Raw genomic sequence first — 16,050 nt, forward strand, 5'->3', positions numbered from 1 at the left:
AAAGGTTTTGTCGGAGGAAAGCAAAAAGAGGAAACGAGAAAGTGATCGGATTAAAGGCAGGACGAGGATCAACATTGGGCTAGTGTTTGCTCGTTGGTGAGCTGAAGGAGGAGGGGCTACATGCTTGCAAGAAAATACGTAAGATGTACAAAATCATATTTTAGGATACCTATGTCTGTGATATTTGTTTATTTGTCTTGCCTCACGCTATAATGCAAATCGATTTTTCAAATTTGCAGATTCATCTATGGTAGCTTGATATTATAATATTGACGATATATGGTTATTACCAACCACTCAAACATTGAATTGAAGTATCATATAGATTCCGTAAAACGGTAACCAATAGACTAGGCTACTATAATGACGCTGGCTTGTAAACGTGAGCATCGCGATCATTTGGCGTTTGAAAAAAAATAAAACCCATGAAATTATATTCATATGACATGCTGAAACATATGCCACTGTACCTGGGATGAAGACATTTCACACGCGACGCAAGCAGAACACCTGCATGTGAACTCCTGCAGTGTTCAGGGCTATCACGGTTGTCATGTCAATAAATGCACGTGCAATGCGATGCATTCGCTGATGTAGGATGACAGTTTACGACAGTAGTAGAGGACAATACTGTTTCCCAACTTTAGGGGGACCTCGAGAGCAAAAACTACCTAGTGCTGGCAGGCCTGATGGGCAGGCCTGATGATGTCAGAACATTTTCCCTTTTTTCAAAATGAAAATAAACTTCTAACTTTTCAAACTTATTCATTTTGTATATAAATATGTTTTGGAAAGGCCCACTGAATACTCCATATGGCCAGTCCATTCCTATCATTTAGAGTTTAACATTCCAGATGGGGAAAAGAGACTGATGTGAAAATTCCAAACCCAATCAGCTATTGGTTGCTCTTCAGTTCTCAAAATCCTTTCTAGTGCATTATAACCTGTGTGATAGCTATCATCTAAAGACACAAAATAATGAAATATGCTATTCCCTATTAAAAAAATAACTATACCATTTGTTTCGATGTAGTGTAGTGTCATCACCCTCTCAAACATCAAAGTGAGCAAATAAGCAAATAATCTCCATGCTGCCCTTGAGAACCTCCATCTGTGACATGCTGAGGCCAAATATGTTCCTCCTTTGGTCATTTTATCAGTCTGGTCCCTTGTCTTTCATCTAACAGCTAAATCCTGTTAGCCTCTTAGCCTGCACAGTGGTACCTGATGGAGCTAAACCCGTTTAGTTAGCCTCTTACCCTGTCGCTGCCTAACTGAATTACTCTAATCCTGTTTGGGGAACCCTGAGTAGACGTCCGAAAAGTACAGGTCACTTTAATGGTGATCAAAGGCTGTAAAAAATGATCCATTATTAAAAAGAAGTTCACTGTTGTATTGTCCTCATATATTCGCAGACCACACCGCTGGACCTGATTGAAACAGGCAAGACTCTCAAAGTCCAGGCAGAACGGCCCCATCTTGTCAGCTTGGGAAGTGGCCGTCTGAGTACGGCTATAACTCTGCTGCCCCTGCCAGAGGGTAAGTTCAGTCATCTTAAAAAGTAACTGAATATAATACACACCCTCATGAAGTATCCCATCAGCAGATTCTATCTGCTAAATGAGATGCAAACAGGGCCGTTTGACTAAGGATGTGGTTTGCTGTGGAATTTGTGCTTAGTGGCAATGCTTCTTTCAAATTCTGAGACCTAATTACATGATCACACTGAAAAAGGGGATGCAAACTGAAAAACTGGGGACTCCAAATTAAGATCAGTATTTGTGTTTTTGTGCGGTGATTGGTAGGACGTTCATGAGAGAGGACAAACCTCTTATGCTCTGTCCTTGTAGCTTGGCTATGCTTCATCTCTTGAAGAATGACAAATAGAGGACTTCTCATCCCCTGACATTGTGGAAGAATGAGAGCAAGCATTCAAGTACAAATCCCAGAGGAAGTCGATGTAGTGCACTATTCATCAGCGAATCATTTTATAGGGGACTGAATACACAATTTCCTGTGCTCATGCAGAGATAGATAGATAGATAGATAGATAGATAGATAGATAGATAGATAGATAGATAGATAGATAGATAGATAGATAGATAGATAGATAGATAGATAGATAGATAGATAGATAGATAGATAGATAGATAGATAGATAGATAGATAGATAGATAGATAGATAGATTTTTTTGAAGAGTATTGAGGCTTCAGCTGTTTCTTGTAAATTGCATTCACGATTGCAGTGGCTTTAGAACAAGAGACAGAATTATGAGGCTAAATGACCTGACTTTGACAACCCCCTGTTGCTTCACACTGTGTGACTGTGCTTGCTTGAGTGAGAGCATGCACATTTGTCTAAGGGAATTTTTTTCTTTAAAAGAATGATTTATGTTCATCTTCAATCCAAAGTGCAGCATACTCCCACTCCTGTCACTTTTTTCTTACCATGTCTGCGCTCACAATAGGCTTGGGTTGTGGCTTTTTACTCACATCTGCTTCATAGACACTTAGAATGAAAAAACTCAGACAGGGCCGGGCATTGGAGTGGGGGGTGTCTGTCCTGTCTTTGTTAAAGAAGGGAACGTAAACCTGTCCTTTTGTTGCAAGCATTTCATATGTATTATTGCAACATTTTTTTTCTCGAATTCTTGAAACTATAGTGTGGACAACAACGTAATAATCAGTATTAATACATCTCCATCACATATTGCAGGGAAGACCACACTCGGCCATGGGAACACAGACATTAATATTCAGGGTCCAGGTGTCGCTGCTCCGCATTGCTACATTGAAAATGTGGGGGGAGCCATCACTCTCTACCCCTGTGGAAATCAGTGCTCATTGGATGGCTTAGCAGTTACCAAACCAGTCAGACTCTCACAAGGTAAGAAATGTTTTTTTTTTTAAGTTGCTCTCAAACTCATTCACCTGCATTAGTTCCATATGTTGAATAGGTTACAAAATTAGCATTACTCTTAATGTGGAATTTGAAATGCAAACATCCACTTCATAGTCTGTAAGGAGACGTGCATCTGATTATACATGCACTTTTATGTATGAAAGAAAGAAAGAAAGAAAGAAAGAAAGAAAGAAAGAAAGAAAGAAAGAAAGAAAGAAAGAAAGAAAGAAAGAAAGAAAGAAAGATTGTGTCCACCTGATGGTTCACTAATGTAAGAATTTTGGGGGTATGTAAGAATTCACTTTCATTTTCATCTGGTTGCCTTGAACTCTTTTGACAGTTATTCAATATATTCAGCCTGCACATCAATAACATGCATTTCTAAATACCATTCCACCCATCAAGAGGCCTTTGCTTTAATTCAGTGAACCCTCCATGCAATCAGATATTTACCATTTCTAGCACAGATAAGATTGCATTTTTTTAAAGACAAATATAACTGTTTAATCACTTCGTGTTAGTAATGATAAGGGTCTGTTTGAACATCCCTTTGAAAAACTTGACCGTACGCTACTCTTTGGAGCTATTTCAGGTTGTCCACTTTGGAATCAATGTGTATTTGTGTTATACAGGGGGCCAGGAAATTGCACGATGATAATGATGAGGGGTTTGTTTGAACTTCCATTTGAAGAGCTTGACCTTGCCCTACTCTGTTGAGCTATTTCAGGCACTCTTGAAACACATTGCTCTGTATTAATTCTATACATTGGGGAAGTGAACATCTACAGAGAAATGTGATATTTTGTTGATTTGGATTCTCAGAATTCTCTCTAAATATGCTCATCTTATTAACAATAGCTGTAAACAAATATGTAGGTTAGCTATTAAAGCGTATTTCAAGCCTTTATGGGACACCTGACCTAAGCTTTTCTTTTTGACGTTTAGCTTAAGAGTTGCCCAATTTACTTATTACCATTTCGACCGTTAGTGATCAAGAGATAGTGATCCAGATACGCTCATTTGCAGTCCGCCCCCCCTGTTCGCGATCTGTGCATGACAATAACTTGAGACAGCCGGCGCGAGGAGTCGAGGACAGCAGCTGTCCAACGTGCCACCCATGCGACTTCCAATACACGTGTCTTAATGAGGCGTCTATAGTCCTAAACAGACTTAATGCCTGTCTTTTTTATTATTATTTACTCAGATTGAATATTTTTCGAGTTGCATTTAAAGCAACTTGTACCGATTGAACATTCGTGGAGTCCAGAGTTTCGCCACAGGAGGAAAGTATAGCCTATTTTAGATTCCCCGGATGTCGGACACTTTGTAGTATTAACTGCTTGTCCGTTGTCTTGTCCGTTTTCTTTGGGCTGGCGATGACAGTCGGGCAGGTGACAGCTGTGCTGTTTTGTGTTGTAATAGAAGTCAGTGAGTGGACTCGCTGTCGTAGCGCTTGACATTTACATCACAAAAGCTGCGGGCAGACACGCGCTCAGCGCTCTCTCCACGCGACGCGCAAGAGCTCCACACTACTGTCCGCCGTTCCTCAGCGTTTTCCAATCGAGTGGATATAAGTTTGAGTTCGTTTCCCAAACCTGGTAGGTGAAATTGCTTTCTATTCAATAATTTACCAAATATTTGCCTGGTACGCTGTAGAGTTGCTGCTTTGTAGACTACTCCAATAGTCGGTTGATTAACCAGTGAACACCGTTTACTAATCCCGTTGTGTTCGTTAATGTGTCTGATCAGGTCAAACATCCCAGCAGGCATTCGACTGACATTAAACGTTTAAATGTTGTTAAAATAATGTCAGTTTATGAAAAAACATGAATTCAACATCAAAACAACGTTGAACACCAACTAGTTGAAATGGTGTTGTTAACTCATCACGGATTCAACATAGAAATATCAAAAGATTTCGACTTGTACGTCAAATCAACATTATTTTTACAACCATATAAACTATCTGACTGGGTTTAATATAGTACTATAGCCAAACTTTACAGTAGCCGTGTTAGTAGATTCTTGACACACAAACTTGCATTTTTCAGTCAGTAATGTGTGTAGTAAATAGTTATATAAATAACTGAAATATTATTGACTATTATGCACTTTCTCGAGAACGCTATCAAAACGCAATAAACCTACGTCAGCCTTTTTATGTGACTTATAAAATTATGATAATAAAACAGCACTATCTTGACCTGTCCTTTCTCCTTGATTTTGTACAAAACCCTTTTCTGGCCCCATTATGCCCAGCCTGACCCCTCGGATGCCCCCTTGTGCCATATGTCTGTGATTGTTTAGTCTTTTAGTTGTGTAAATAGAGGTTATAATCTGTCATCAGTGCTTTGACCTAATTCAATGTGTCTGTACCACATTTTTAGAAAGTGTTTTTTTAGAAACTATTTTATATATTTATATACTTATTTTGTGAATAAGTGAATAAGTATCCAATAAGTATCCGTAACCACCCTATTGAGATGAATGGCCCCCAGTATTCATTTTAGTGCTGAATTGAAGAATGTTTGATTCTTAAAATATTACAGTCTGTTCTTTCTTAAATATGTGTCTTGTTTTCGATCATGTATGTGCCCATATGTGGAAAAATATATGGACAGCTTTCCCTATTATGATGTCAAAGCTGAACCTATTTCATTTAGAAAAGACTGACTATTCAGAAACAAAGAAATAGTGATATATGTACAGAGGTAAGCCAGTGTTTAAAAGAGGGTCTGAATTTTCTGTTGAATAACGGCATGGCATTAAGTGGAGCTCATGTCACTGTTGCATGTCATATCCTCTCTCCTCTACTGTAAGTCAGCAATGAGTCATACTGATCTTATATTCCCTCTGTGCTTTCTGTGCCAATGTTCATTATGAAATGGAAGTCTGGGTCATAATTCACTGGCATTTTGACAGACTCTGCATTGATCCCTCTGCCCTATTAATCACAGCAATTTCATAGGGGGAGAGGACAAGGTAATATGAATGTGTATAGGAGGGTATATATGTGTTTCCTACGGATAGACAAACTCAGTTTAATCTATTTGTTTGAACTCCTATGATATGGCAAGATAAGGCATGATATGAGTTTCAATAAAAGATGTAAAGAAGGACATGGATTCAGGCCAGACAAACACTGAATGTATGACTTGTACTGATTGCTTTTTGTTTGGCTTAACGGTTTCATCCACACCCTTGTTTTGTTTCATTCAGATGCTCTCGATTACCTTGAAAGAATAAAGTCATATTTATTAAGATATTATTACAACTTTAGCAGTTGGAAGCATACAATGCCTCAGCTCCATTCAGGGTTTTTGGTTATGGGGCTGGCATCTCCACCTGATAAAACTGGCGAAAAAGGTCACAGAAAATGTCCTTTAAAAACGATTGATGATGTAGTTCAGTCTTTAAATAATTTTTTTATTTGGTCAAATATTATTGTCAACTTGAATAAAACCTATTAATTTAGAAGTTTTATCATAAAACACTTCTTTGATTATTTACCACACATGCTTCTTTTTCTCAGGGTGTATGCTGTGTTTTGGCCAGTCATCCTTTTTCCGCTTTAACCACCCAGAGGAGGCCCTCAGGATGAAGAGTTTGATGCCAGGTGGAAGCCCTGGATTTACCAGTACCTACAAGAACCATTCAGGTATATATGCAGAAGCAAAATTACACTGACCTAAAATCAGGTAGTAAGAACTGCTCTGGATACTGTGCTGTGGGGAGTTAAAGTTGCTGAAGGCACTCAGAAAAGGAGAGAAAGGGCTACATTTGCAAATAATGGTACGCGTTTCGTTGATTTAATTACTAAACGTTATAGCAAAAGGGGCAGAGAGAGGCATTGTACCCTAGATAATTATAACAAGCTCCAGACACTGCTCAGGTGACACAAATCTGCCTAAAATAACTTGGCCTAATCCTGCCTATTTAATATCCATGTTATTGGAGAAAACTCTAACTCTATCTTTGCCCATTTTAAACACTCCTCTCACTCATTCACCACTGACTCATTTCAAATAGTTTAGAAACCAGGAAGTGAGGTCCTCGGAAGAGAATGGGAATTTAAATTGCCACAGGCACTGTGTCAGCTGCTGGAAAGCCCCTGTTGAGAGACCCTGGCTTTGACCCTGTTAGGTTAAAATCCTTGAACACCAAATTGGACATTTTAAAGGAACGTGACCCAAAGACAGTGTTGCATATCACATTGTTATGAGGCCAGTGTGGGTGTAACTGCCTAGTGCATCATTGTTTATCTCAGTGACCCTAAATGTCTTTCATTCAGTACTGTAAAAACTTGTTCTTTGATCTGATGTAAGGATACTAGTCTGTACTTAGGAAAATGGCAATGATTTATTGTACATTTTGATAAGTAGAAGTCTAATACCCCAAATTTCTTTAGAACTACATGTTTGATTTGTAAAATTACAGTAACAACTATTTCTTGTTGTATGTTTCAAAATAAAATGATGTTTCCTTAAAAATGTCACTTCCCTTATGTGATGTGAGCACTTGTTCTACCTACTGTGCCACAGCTCTAAAATAACGTGTTTATTGCATGGTTAGTGCACTGGTGGCCCTGACTGCAAAGAGTGCGTTCAGCTGGTCCCCAGTGCGCAGAATGAGTCATGCCGTAATTCAGGCTCCATTCCCCTCTGTCTGCTCCGACCTTTGGGTTGAGGGTGGGATTCCTGCCATCCGCAGTCTGTGTAGGCTAAGAGACACACCCAGTTGAGCATATGTGTAAGAGAGGGGGAGGTGTGTGTTTGTATGCATAATGCCCAGCCATGTCCTGCATGGGTGTAGAGCACAAGTGTTATGAGTGAAATATGGTTATTCTGGCTGTTTTAAATATAGACATTTCAAATCCTCATGTGATTGCAAGATTGCTGTGAGAGATAGATACCTGATTTATGTTTTTTGTTGTTTGTTTAGATCATAATAACTGCAGTAATTCATAACCAGATTTTTATAGTTTAAGATTGAAAGTATGGATCTGGGAGAAGGGTAAAAAGAATGAACAAACAATAAAAAAACTGAAAAAAATTAAAAGAAATTTGAATTTAAAGGCAGGATAGAAAGTTTCAAAATAATTTTTTAACTTTAATACAAAATAAATAAATAAATACATTTAAATCTTTTTTTTTTGAAGAAGCACTCATATATATGTTTCATTGATGTGGTGTTATTCCCTATCGTTTGCGGGTTGATACAAATTAAAAAATATATATTTTTGAAAGTCTCTAATGCTAACCAGGGCTGCATTAATTTAATCAAATATACAGTATAAACACTTAATATTGTGAAATATTTATATTACAGTTTAAATGGCAGTTTTCTAATTCTTTTTCTAATGTAATTTATTCCTCTAATGGTAAATCTGTATTTTCAGCATCCATTACTTCAGTCTTCAGTGTCATGATCCTTCAGAAATCATTCTAATAGGCTTTTTTTCCCCAGCGTTCTTTGATAAATATACATTTTGTAAAAAAAATGTGTAACATTTTGCAACAAATGTCTTTACGGTCACTGATCAACTTAATGCATTCTTGTTGAATAGAAGGAAAAAAGATATAATATAATATATATAATTAATATATGTGACTCGTTCTGGCGAAATGATTCGGAAGTCGCAACGTTCCATTTTAAGATACGGCCGATAATGTGGAAAAACAATGAAAAAATCTATTTTTTTTATTGCTAATTTCAAAGAACAGACATTCAAAAATAATCTCCCAAAGTTTCGTAGTCTAGATAATTGAGTAAAGTTATTTAAATGACAAAGTTTTACTAAATTCGCTGGAAATGAACATTGCTTTTCTCAACTCCTCTCGTCACTTCTGAGCATTTCTCTATATTCCAGGTATCCCCTGAAACGTCACTATCTTAGCTCTCCAAATATGGCGTTAAACGTTGTATAGAACCAATCAAAAAGCTTAGAAATGTAGACAAACAGTGACTGATCATTTGTCAATGGGAAGCCCCGTTTCAACTGACCGGCGCGCGATTGGTCCAGGCATCCTCCTGTCAGACTAGCAGCACTCTGTGTAGTATAGTGTAGTGTAGTATATACTGTGTGTAGTTCTGTTTATTTACTTGAGAAATGTCGCTGTCAAAAGAGAGCAAAATGGCCAAAGCGGCTAAGGCTAGTAAAAATGGCTAAGGCTTGTCAGTGATTTTTTAATCTAAGCTCTGATGAAAGCGACAGCGATGTCAAAGGTCCTTTGGATGCCGAAACTGAGCATGAATTTGTCACCCCTGTGGAATAGGATCACGACGATGATGAAAATGTTGAACAGCCTGTGACTGATGCTGGGGAAGTTAATAGGGTAGTAAGAAAAAAAAATCTTTTTTTTTGAGAAAGTAAGTTGTCCCTCTCCTTGCCCAGCTAAGAAGAAAAGAGCTGAGATGTGAATTTAATGTCCAATTTGAGTGTATTTATTGTGTATGGATGCGAGTGAGTGCAATTATTGTGTGAGTGTATTTATCTGCAAGGAGAATCCATTACAATGTGTTTGATTTATTTTAACCCAATATTTAACAGTTGGTATCTCCGTTATGAATTCGTTACTCTGTTATTGTCCACTAGCCAAAGATTGCATAGGCTAGCATTATTTGTTCTGATCCAGCAAAATGTGGGTCACTGTGACTCATTTTGCTGGATCAGGTCACATATATTTATTCCTGACCCAAACTTTTGAACTGTAGTGTTTTTTTTTTTTTAATATACAAAATTTTGTTAACCTGGTCTATATCTTGTATGAGACTTCAAAATTTTATGTATATTAATATTTAAGATCATAAACTGATGTTCTTTATTCTCCACAGAAACCCATGGGCAGCTCAATGGAAACCACCTTCCTGTGAATGAGCGACCTCGTCCTGGACATGGCACTCTTGTGCGCTCTATTGAAAAGGACCTGCAAGACATTATGAATTCTCTGTCTATGGGCGAAGGCCAGACTTCCTTATCTGAGCATTGTAAAAAAGGCCACCACCCCATTTCACAGTCTGCCATGCTCAATGGGGGAAGCCACAGTCTTGTCTCCCCTGCAACCAGTCCTGGTGCTTTGTCGGGGAGCTCCAGCTATGAAAATACCAGTCCTCCTTTCTCCCCTCTCTCTACCTCCTCTGTGGTTGGCAGTCCAGGGGCTTGTTTGGACTCCTCTAATACCCGTTCCACCAGCTACACCCACACCGTCCAGGCCCCGGTGCCACAACCACGCACTTTTGCATCCAAGGCCAGCAATTTCAACGGGGGACTAAAGGATCAAGAAAGTCCCAGGCTTCAAAAAGCCTTAACTGAAACCCCCTCAAGCCCTGCAACAAACCGTAGAGGTGAGAATCCACACCTGGCCCATGCTTCCTCCTCTTCATCATTATCATTTGCATCTGGAGATTTAAGCAGACAGATAAATGCCAGACTCACCTCCTCGTCCTCACCGGCATCTTCTAGCCCTAGATCCAGTGTTGGCTCATCAGTCCAAGAAAATTCTTCTAGTCTTCAGTCCCATTCTCGTGCACTCCTTCCTCCAGACAGTCCCCAGTCGTCCCGCCGTGGTGTAGAACCATCTAGCATGCGTCAACTTCCTCCTCTTAGTCCCTCTGCATCACGCAAAGGTGTCCTCGGGGTGCCTGTTCTCCCTGGAGCTCTATCGGGTGTTCCTTTGACCTCTCGTGGCCGGACTGTACCAGAGAGTCCTCGCCTCCAACGACGAACCACAGCAGAGGAAGAAGCAGGAAATATGAGATTGCATGCCAGAGGTCCATCTCCTGTATCAGCTCTTTTGAAGGACCAGCCTGGTGGAAAGCAGAACAGTGGTCTCACCTCAGCTCTTGGCTCTCAGACAGGGGCGTCTCCTCTCACTAGTCCCCGTAACCAGAGAAAGAACTCCAGGGAGCCTCGGCAGGTCCAGACGCGCACACGGGAACGCAAAAACAGCATTTCAGAGGTCAGCGACAAAGAGGAAGACCTACTGGAGTACCATCGCTGGCAGAGAGAGGAAAGGATGCGCGAACAGGAAATGGAGAGGCTGGTATGTCTGAGCATGTGTGTTTACTGTACCTGTCAAAAAAACCCTAATCATTTATGTACTAGTTTTATCATCAAACTATGAAATAACTAAATTTCACACTATTACTGTTTCAATGTGGTTTTGAGCAAATAAATGCATGCTTGGTGAGACTTCTTTGAAAACATTACACTTTTAAACAGTAGTGTATCGAAATCGTGTAGTGGCCAATAACATGTTAAGTCAAAACTATCTGGGCCTTTTTACTGCTGGTCACTTCATTTGTTTTCTCTGACCTGATAGCTATCCGATCGTGAAAAGACCATGTGTAAGTGCCCTCCAGACGAAACTGGACAAGTGTAAATGCATCTGGTTGTTGAAACCACATGTGTAAATTTTACTCCTCCTGAAATGGTAAAAAAAAGTAAATGTGTGAGAGCCTGTTATAGGCTATATGACATGTTATAGCCAGATATGAGTGCTACTGCAACAAGCATCGCCACAGATGAGTATCTCTTCAGCAAGCCAACAATCAAACTGCTGCAAATGAAACTGAAAGTAAGTTGCAGACAATCAACACAATCATCTTCATCAAAAATAGTGAGACTAAATGCCGCTCTCTCTCCTATTGCGGTATTTGATCTTGAAATTAGCTGATGATAAATAAAATGCAGCTCATATCTGTTGCTTTTTTTGACTTGAACTTCGCTAAATATGGATATTGCGCGGGAATTGAAGATCGGATATATCCAATTGCAGAGACACATTTATGCGGCCAAGTTTTAACATATCAGATCAGTAAAAACGCATGTTTTGACCTGGTGTAAACGGGCCTTAGCTTTTTATTAAACATTTTTTTTCCCTGTTTTCCTTCCTATTTCTGTTAAAACTTAAAATGTAATTATGTATAGAGTTTCATGTTTATTATTCAATATTTATCAATAATATATTAATATTTATCTTAAAAACAAGCTTTAGATTAAATGGTTTTTGAGAACATTAGAGAAATTAAAATTAATTCAATAGTGTCCAAATTTTTAACAGGTTTTTATATGCGCTTAAACACGTTTTCAACTGGAAAATTTGATCCAATTGCGCCAATGATGTTGTGTTTTTTCACTTTCAATTCAAATTCAATCTAAATATAAGTTCTGGTACTAAGTTATACTTTTTTGTCATTGTAAAGTAAAATGAAATAGAGAAGCTATAGATTGCTGTATAGCACTGATGAGAGTATTTGTGTTTGATGAGGCTTTGAGTGTCATTGGTTTTCGGAGTGGACTTTCGGAGGTTGAGCGGGTGGAGTTTATATGCAGAGAGAGTTTTGTGGGAAAGACATAGAACAGTCAGGAATAACACACAGATGTAAATTCCTGAGGCCTTTTTAAAAAGCTTTTGCAGAACGTGTGGCTTCCCGAAGACTATATTTACCCGACACAATCACAACCTCGGTGCTATGAGCTGCCCTATTCCTCATACACACACACACACACACACACACACACACACATACACACTGTCCTCCTTTAGCAGTCTAAACACTAGTCTCCCTACCCCCTATAATAACCACACATTGACATCATCTCTCTCATTTAAACCTATTAAAAACCCCAGACATTGCTTGGGTGCATCTCAAATTCCCATATGGAATTGCCATTCATCATCTTTCTTACCGTCTTGTTTATCCCTGAAATTATATAAATCTTCTGTACTTCTAACCATCTAACTTAATGACATTTTTATGATGAAGTACTGTAACCCTTCTTAAAAGTACAATGCACACACAAACCTAATTATATGCGGCTGCCACACATTCTTGTTATTCCCTCGAGTAAAACTATTTTAGGCCATTTACTATCAGACAGAACTAAATTAATACAGGGATAGGAAGTCATTTTCCATAATAACAATCTCTGGTCAGCGTTTCGAGACAATGGCAGGAACGTTAGGTGTATTATGAACACGTTTCACTCTGTTTGGGTTAAACTTTGTCCTATAGTCTCTGGTCTGTCTGGCACTGTTGTCATGGTTACAGCACAGCTTTATCCAATGGTGTGGCAACTGGAAAGGTAGAGCTAGTTTTTGTCCAAAATGAGCTGAATGCCCTTTTTAACGCTGCTCTCAGGTTAGTATCACCTTTGAAAGGACTGCTGAGCTGTATTTAGCGTTAATCTCCTTCCTAATGCCATCAAATACACAGACATTGATTGCTAGCTTCAAAAATGACATTTCATAGGTATGACCTCGCAGAATGCTATTGTAAACCACGTGTGACCACACATTCTGGGATTATGGGGCAGGAGTGATGTACACTGTGAATGGAGGAACATTTAATCTGGTTCTTGACTGGAAAAGCATTTGGGAGATAAGATAAAAAGACAAACGTAAGCAAGTGAATAACAAATGAGAGGGAAGAGGTCAAGAAAAAAGCATTTGGAATCTGATCTTTTCTTCTAATCCTGATGAGATAATATGGCTCGTGGGGTCATATATACTCTCAAATCCCCTCACTTGTCTATGTTTACTCCGTTCTAGGTCATGGCCCAGTTGGCTTGAAAATGTGTTTCTTCTCTGTTCAATGGTTGCATTGCTGTGCTCTGCCCACCTTTTATCTCTCACACACACACTCTCTCTAGACAGCCGTATTCTCAACAACAGTGGTTCTCAATTGGTTTTGCTTTAGGGACCACATTTTAGATCAGTTGTTGACCCAACCGTGTAACAAAATTGTTTGTGCACAAGGTTCTAAATACAACTACCGGTCAAACGTTTGGGGTTTGAAATAAGTCTCTTATGCTCACCAAGGCTGCATTTTACTTAATCAAAAATACAGTAAAGACAGTAATATTGTGAAATATTAGTAATAGTTTAAAATAATAGTTTTCTATTTGTATAATGTAATTGAATCGTGTGGAAGCAAAGCTGAATGTTCAGCAGTCATTACACCATTACTCTAGTCTTAAGTGTCACATGACATCAGAAATCATACTAATATGCTGATTTCTTATTATCAAATGTGAAAGCACTTGTGGAAATGGTTATAGATTTTTGTCAGGAAACTTACAAATAATAATAATAATAATACAATTTATGGTGTGGTTTTGTGTTAATTTTGTCACAAACTTTTTAACACGACACATGCTGAATAGGAAAAATTACAAGTGTAAATGCATGAACAATAGCAGAAACTTTGATCGAACAGCCGAATGCATGAAACAATATTTGGCCAAATAATGTTTTACTATAAACCATTTGACCAAGTGACAGGTGAATTTGTGCCAAAATACTGAAATATTAAATTGGATTCATAGGCTTTGATGCCAGTGAGTTAGGAAGTATTTTCACCTCCCTTTTAAAAACCTATTTTATTTTACTATAACTATGCAAAATGATATGGCTTGTTGTATTTTTGGGTCACAATGGACCAGTAGAGAACTTGCTTTACACCACACACAAACACATGTACATTATCTTCTAAATGTAGTCCATGAAGATATGTCTCTGTCTCACTGAAGTTTTAAAGGTAATTTGCCTTTTGTTCCTTTCTGCGTCTGTGAAAGCTAGAGAACTGAAGCATTTCATACTATGAACCACATGAGGGCGATATGGCACCAACTTTTGAAAGAAATAACTTTTTTTCTTTGTTTACCAGATTAAAAACATCTAAAAATCTGTTTAAATATTGAACAAAATGTTTTCCACTTTCTGTGATTAATAGATATAATATACCCTAAATACAGTTTTTAATTGCACTATATATATAGATAAGGCTAAGAATGTTTAAATTAACCTTCTCTTCCTTAGACCACCTCTTACATTTTCACAGGCATGGAAAATGTTGTGTGAGAGAGAGGGAGTAATGAAGGTTATTTTTAATAAAATAATAAGTAATAAAAAAATATATATTTTTAACCTGCATTTTGTTTTTCATTTACACAAAAATTCTCCTGAGCAAATTCTACACCCTAAAAAATGCTGGGCTGTTTTAACCAAAATGTGGGTCAAATATGGACAAATCCAACCGTTGGGTTAAACATTTATTTAAAAAAATGTAACCCTTCTGCTGGTTTGTCAGGCATTTTTTAGAGTGTATAGAATACACTTTATGCTTAACTACCTTGTTAAAATTAGTTTTTCAGGCCCCTAATAATTAATGAAATTTACCACCTTGACTGTTGTGCCCAAATAGAGGACAGTCATGTCATAAAGTGTCTTTTACACACAGAGGTTTAGTGCTCAGTGCTTTGTGTTGGTCTGTGTCGTGGCATCTTCAGCATGCAGACCAGCTGTGCTGACAACCTTTTGTTGGAGAAGAATGCTGTTGCTACGTTACCCATCAGTTAGCGTTTACTTGTTCCAGCACTCTGTCTGCACTCTCCTGACAGGGGAGACCTCGTTAAAAGGGAAGAGCATATGTTTCAAGACGTTCTATTGGCTGGTCTTGTGAGATAATGGCTCAGTGATAAAGACTTTTACAGCACTGAACACCTAGCGCACTAAATTCAATCTTTTAACAAATGCTGTATTCATCTTGTACTGTGTGCATTTTCAGAAGTCAGAGTCTCTGGCCTTTCTTAACGCTAATGTAAATAATTCCTTAGTTCCTCAAAATTAACTCTTATTCAATGAAATGGATGGCTGTACATTACTTGTGCTCCCTGCCATGCTATTTTGGTAATGCCACTGGTGTCATCTAGCTGAGCTGGGTATTGTCCATGTAAAATATAATGAGCCTCAATGCCTAGAGTGCTAGTTAGTCCGGCTGGGGCTGCGAGAGAAGACTGAGACCCTGGCAGCCTGTATGTAGATGGTGTACAGCACACACACACACACACACACACACACACACACACACACACACACACACACACACACACACACTCTTTCCGTGTATGTAGAGTGATGGCAGCAGCTGACTATCACAGCCGGGTGAGAGGTCGATTGAGTGTGCTCAGAGGTTTGGGGGTCAGTAACTAGGTTGAATGGAAACTTTCACAAAGAGTATTTTTATGAGACCTCAAGCACTGTTGCAGATGTTCAGGATTTTTACATACTGAGTTGTTTAATGTGCTAGGTGCTGAATGAATCCAGTAGGATGTTATGGGGGTCACATGGTGTCGTAACTAAGTA

The 16,050-nt window shown here is 38.6% G+C and overlaps 1 protein-coding gene across 1 annotated transcript in view; it reads left to right on the forward strand.

Annotated features, from left to right (window-relative positions):
• Window positions 1-120: 120 nt before the first annotated feature.
• The window catches only part of phldb1a (pleckstrin homology-like domain, family B, member 1a), a gene marked incomplete at its 5' end in the record, with an annotated part of 43,049 nt that continues 27,119 nt past the window's right edge, over window positions 121-16,050 (forward strand). The window contains 5 exons of the mRNA XM_079815268.1: window positions 121-138; window positions 1,416-1,539; window positions 2,717-2,887; window positions 6,435-6,560; window positions 9,737-10,944. Coding sequence (XP_079671394.1) covers window positions 121-138; window positions 1,416-1,539; window positions 2,717-2,887; window positions 6,435-6,560; window positions 9,737-10,944 — 1,647 coding nt within the window. The remainder of the gene's footprint in view (window positions 139-1,415; window positions 1,540-2,716; window positions 2,888-6,434; window positions 6,561-9,736; window positions 10,945-16,050) is intronic.

The sequence above is a fragment of the Gobio gobio genome, assembly GCF_949357685.1.
Source record: "Gobio gobio genome assembly, chromosome: 4".
Classification (NCBI taxonomy): domain Eukaryota; kingdom Metazoa; phylum Chordata; class Actinopteri; order Cypriniformes; family Gobionidae; genus Gobio; species Gobio gobio.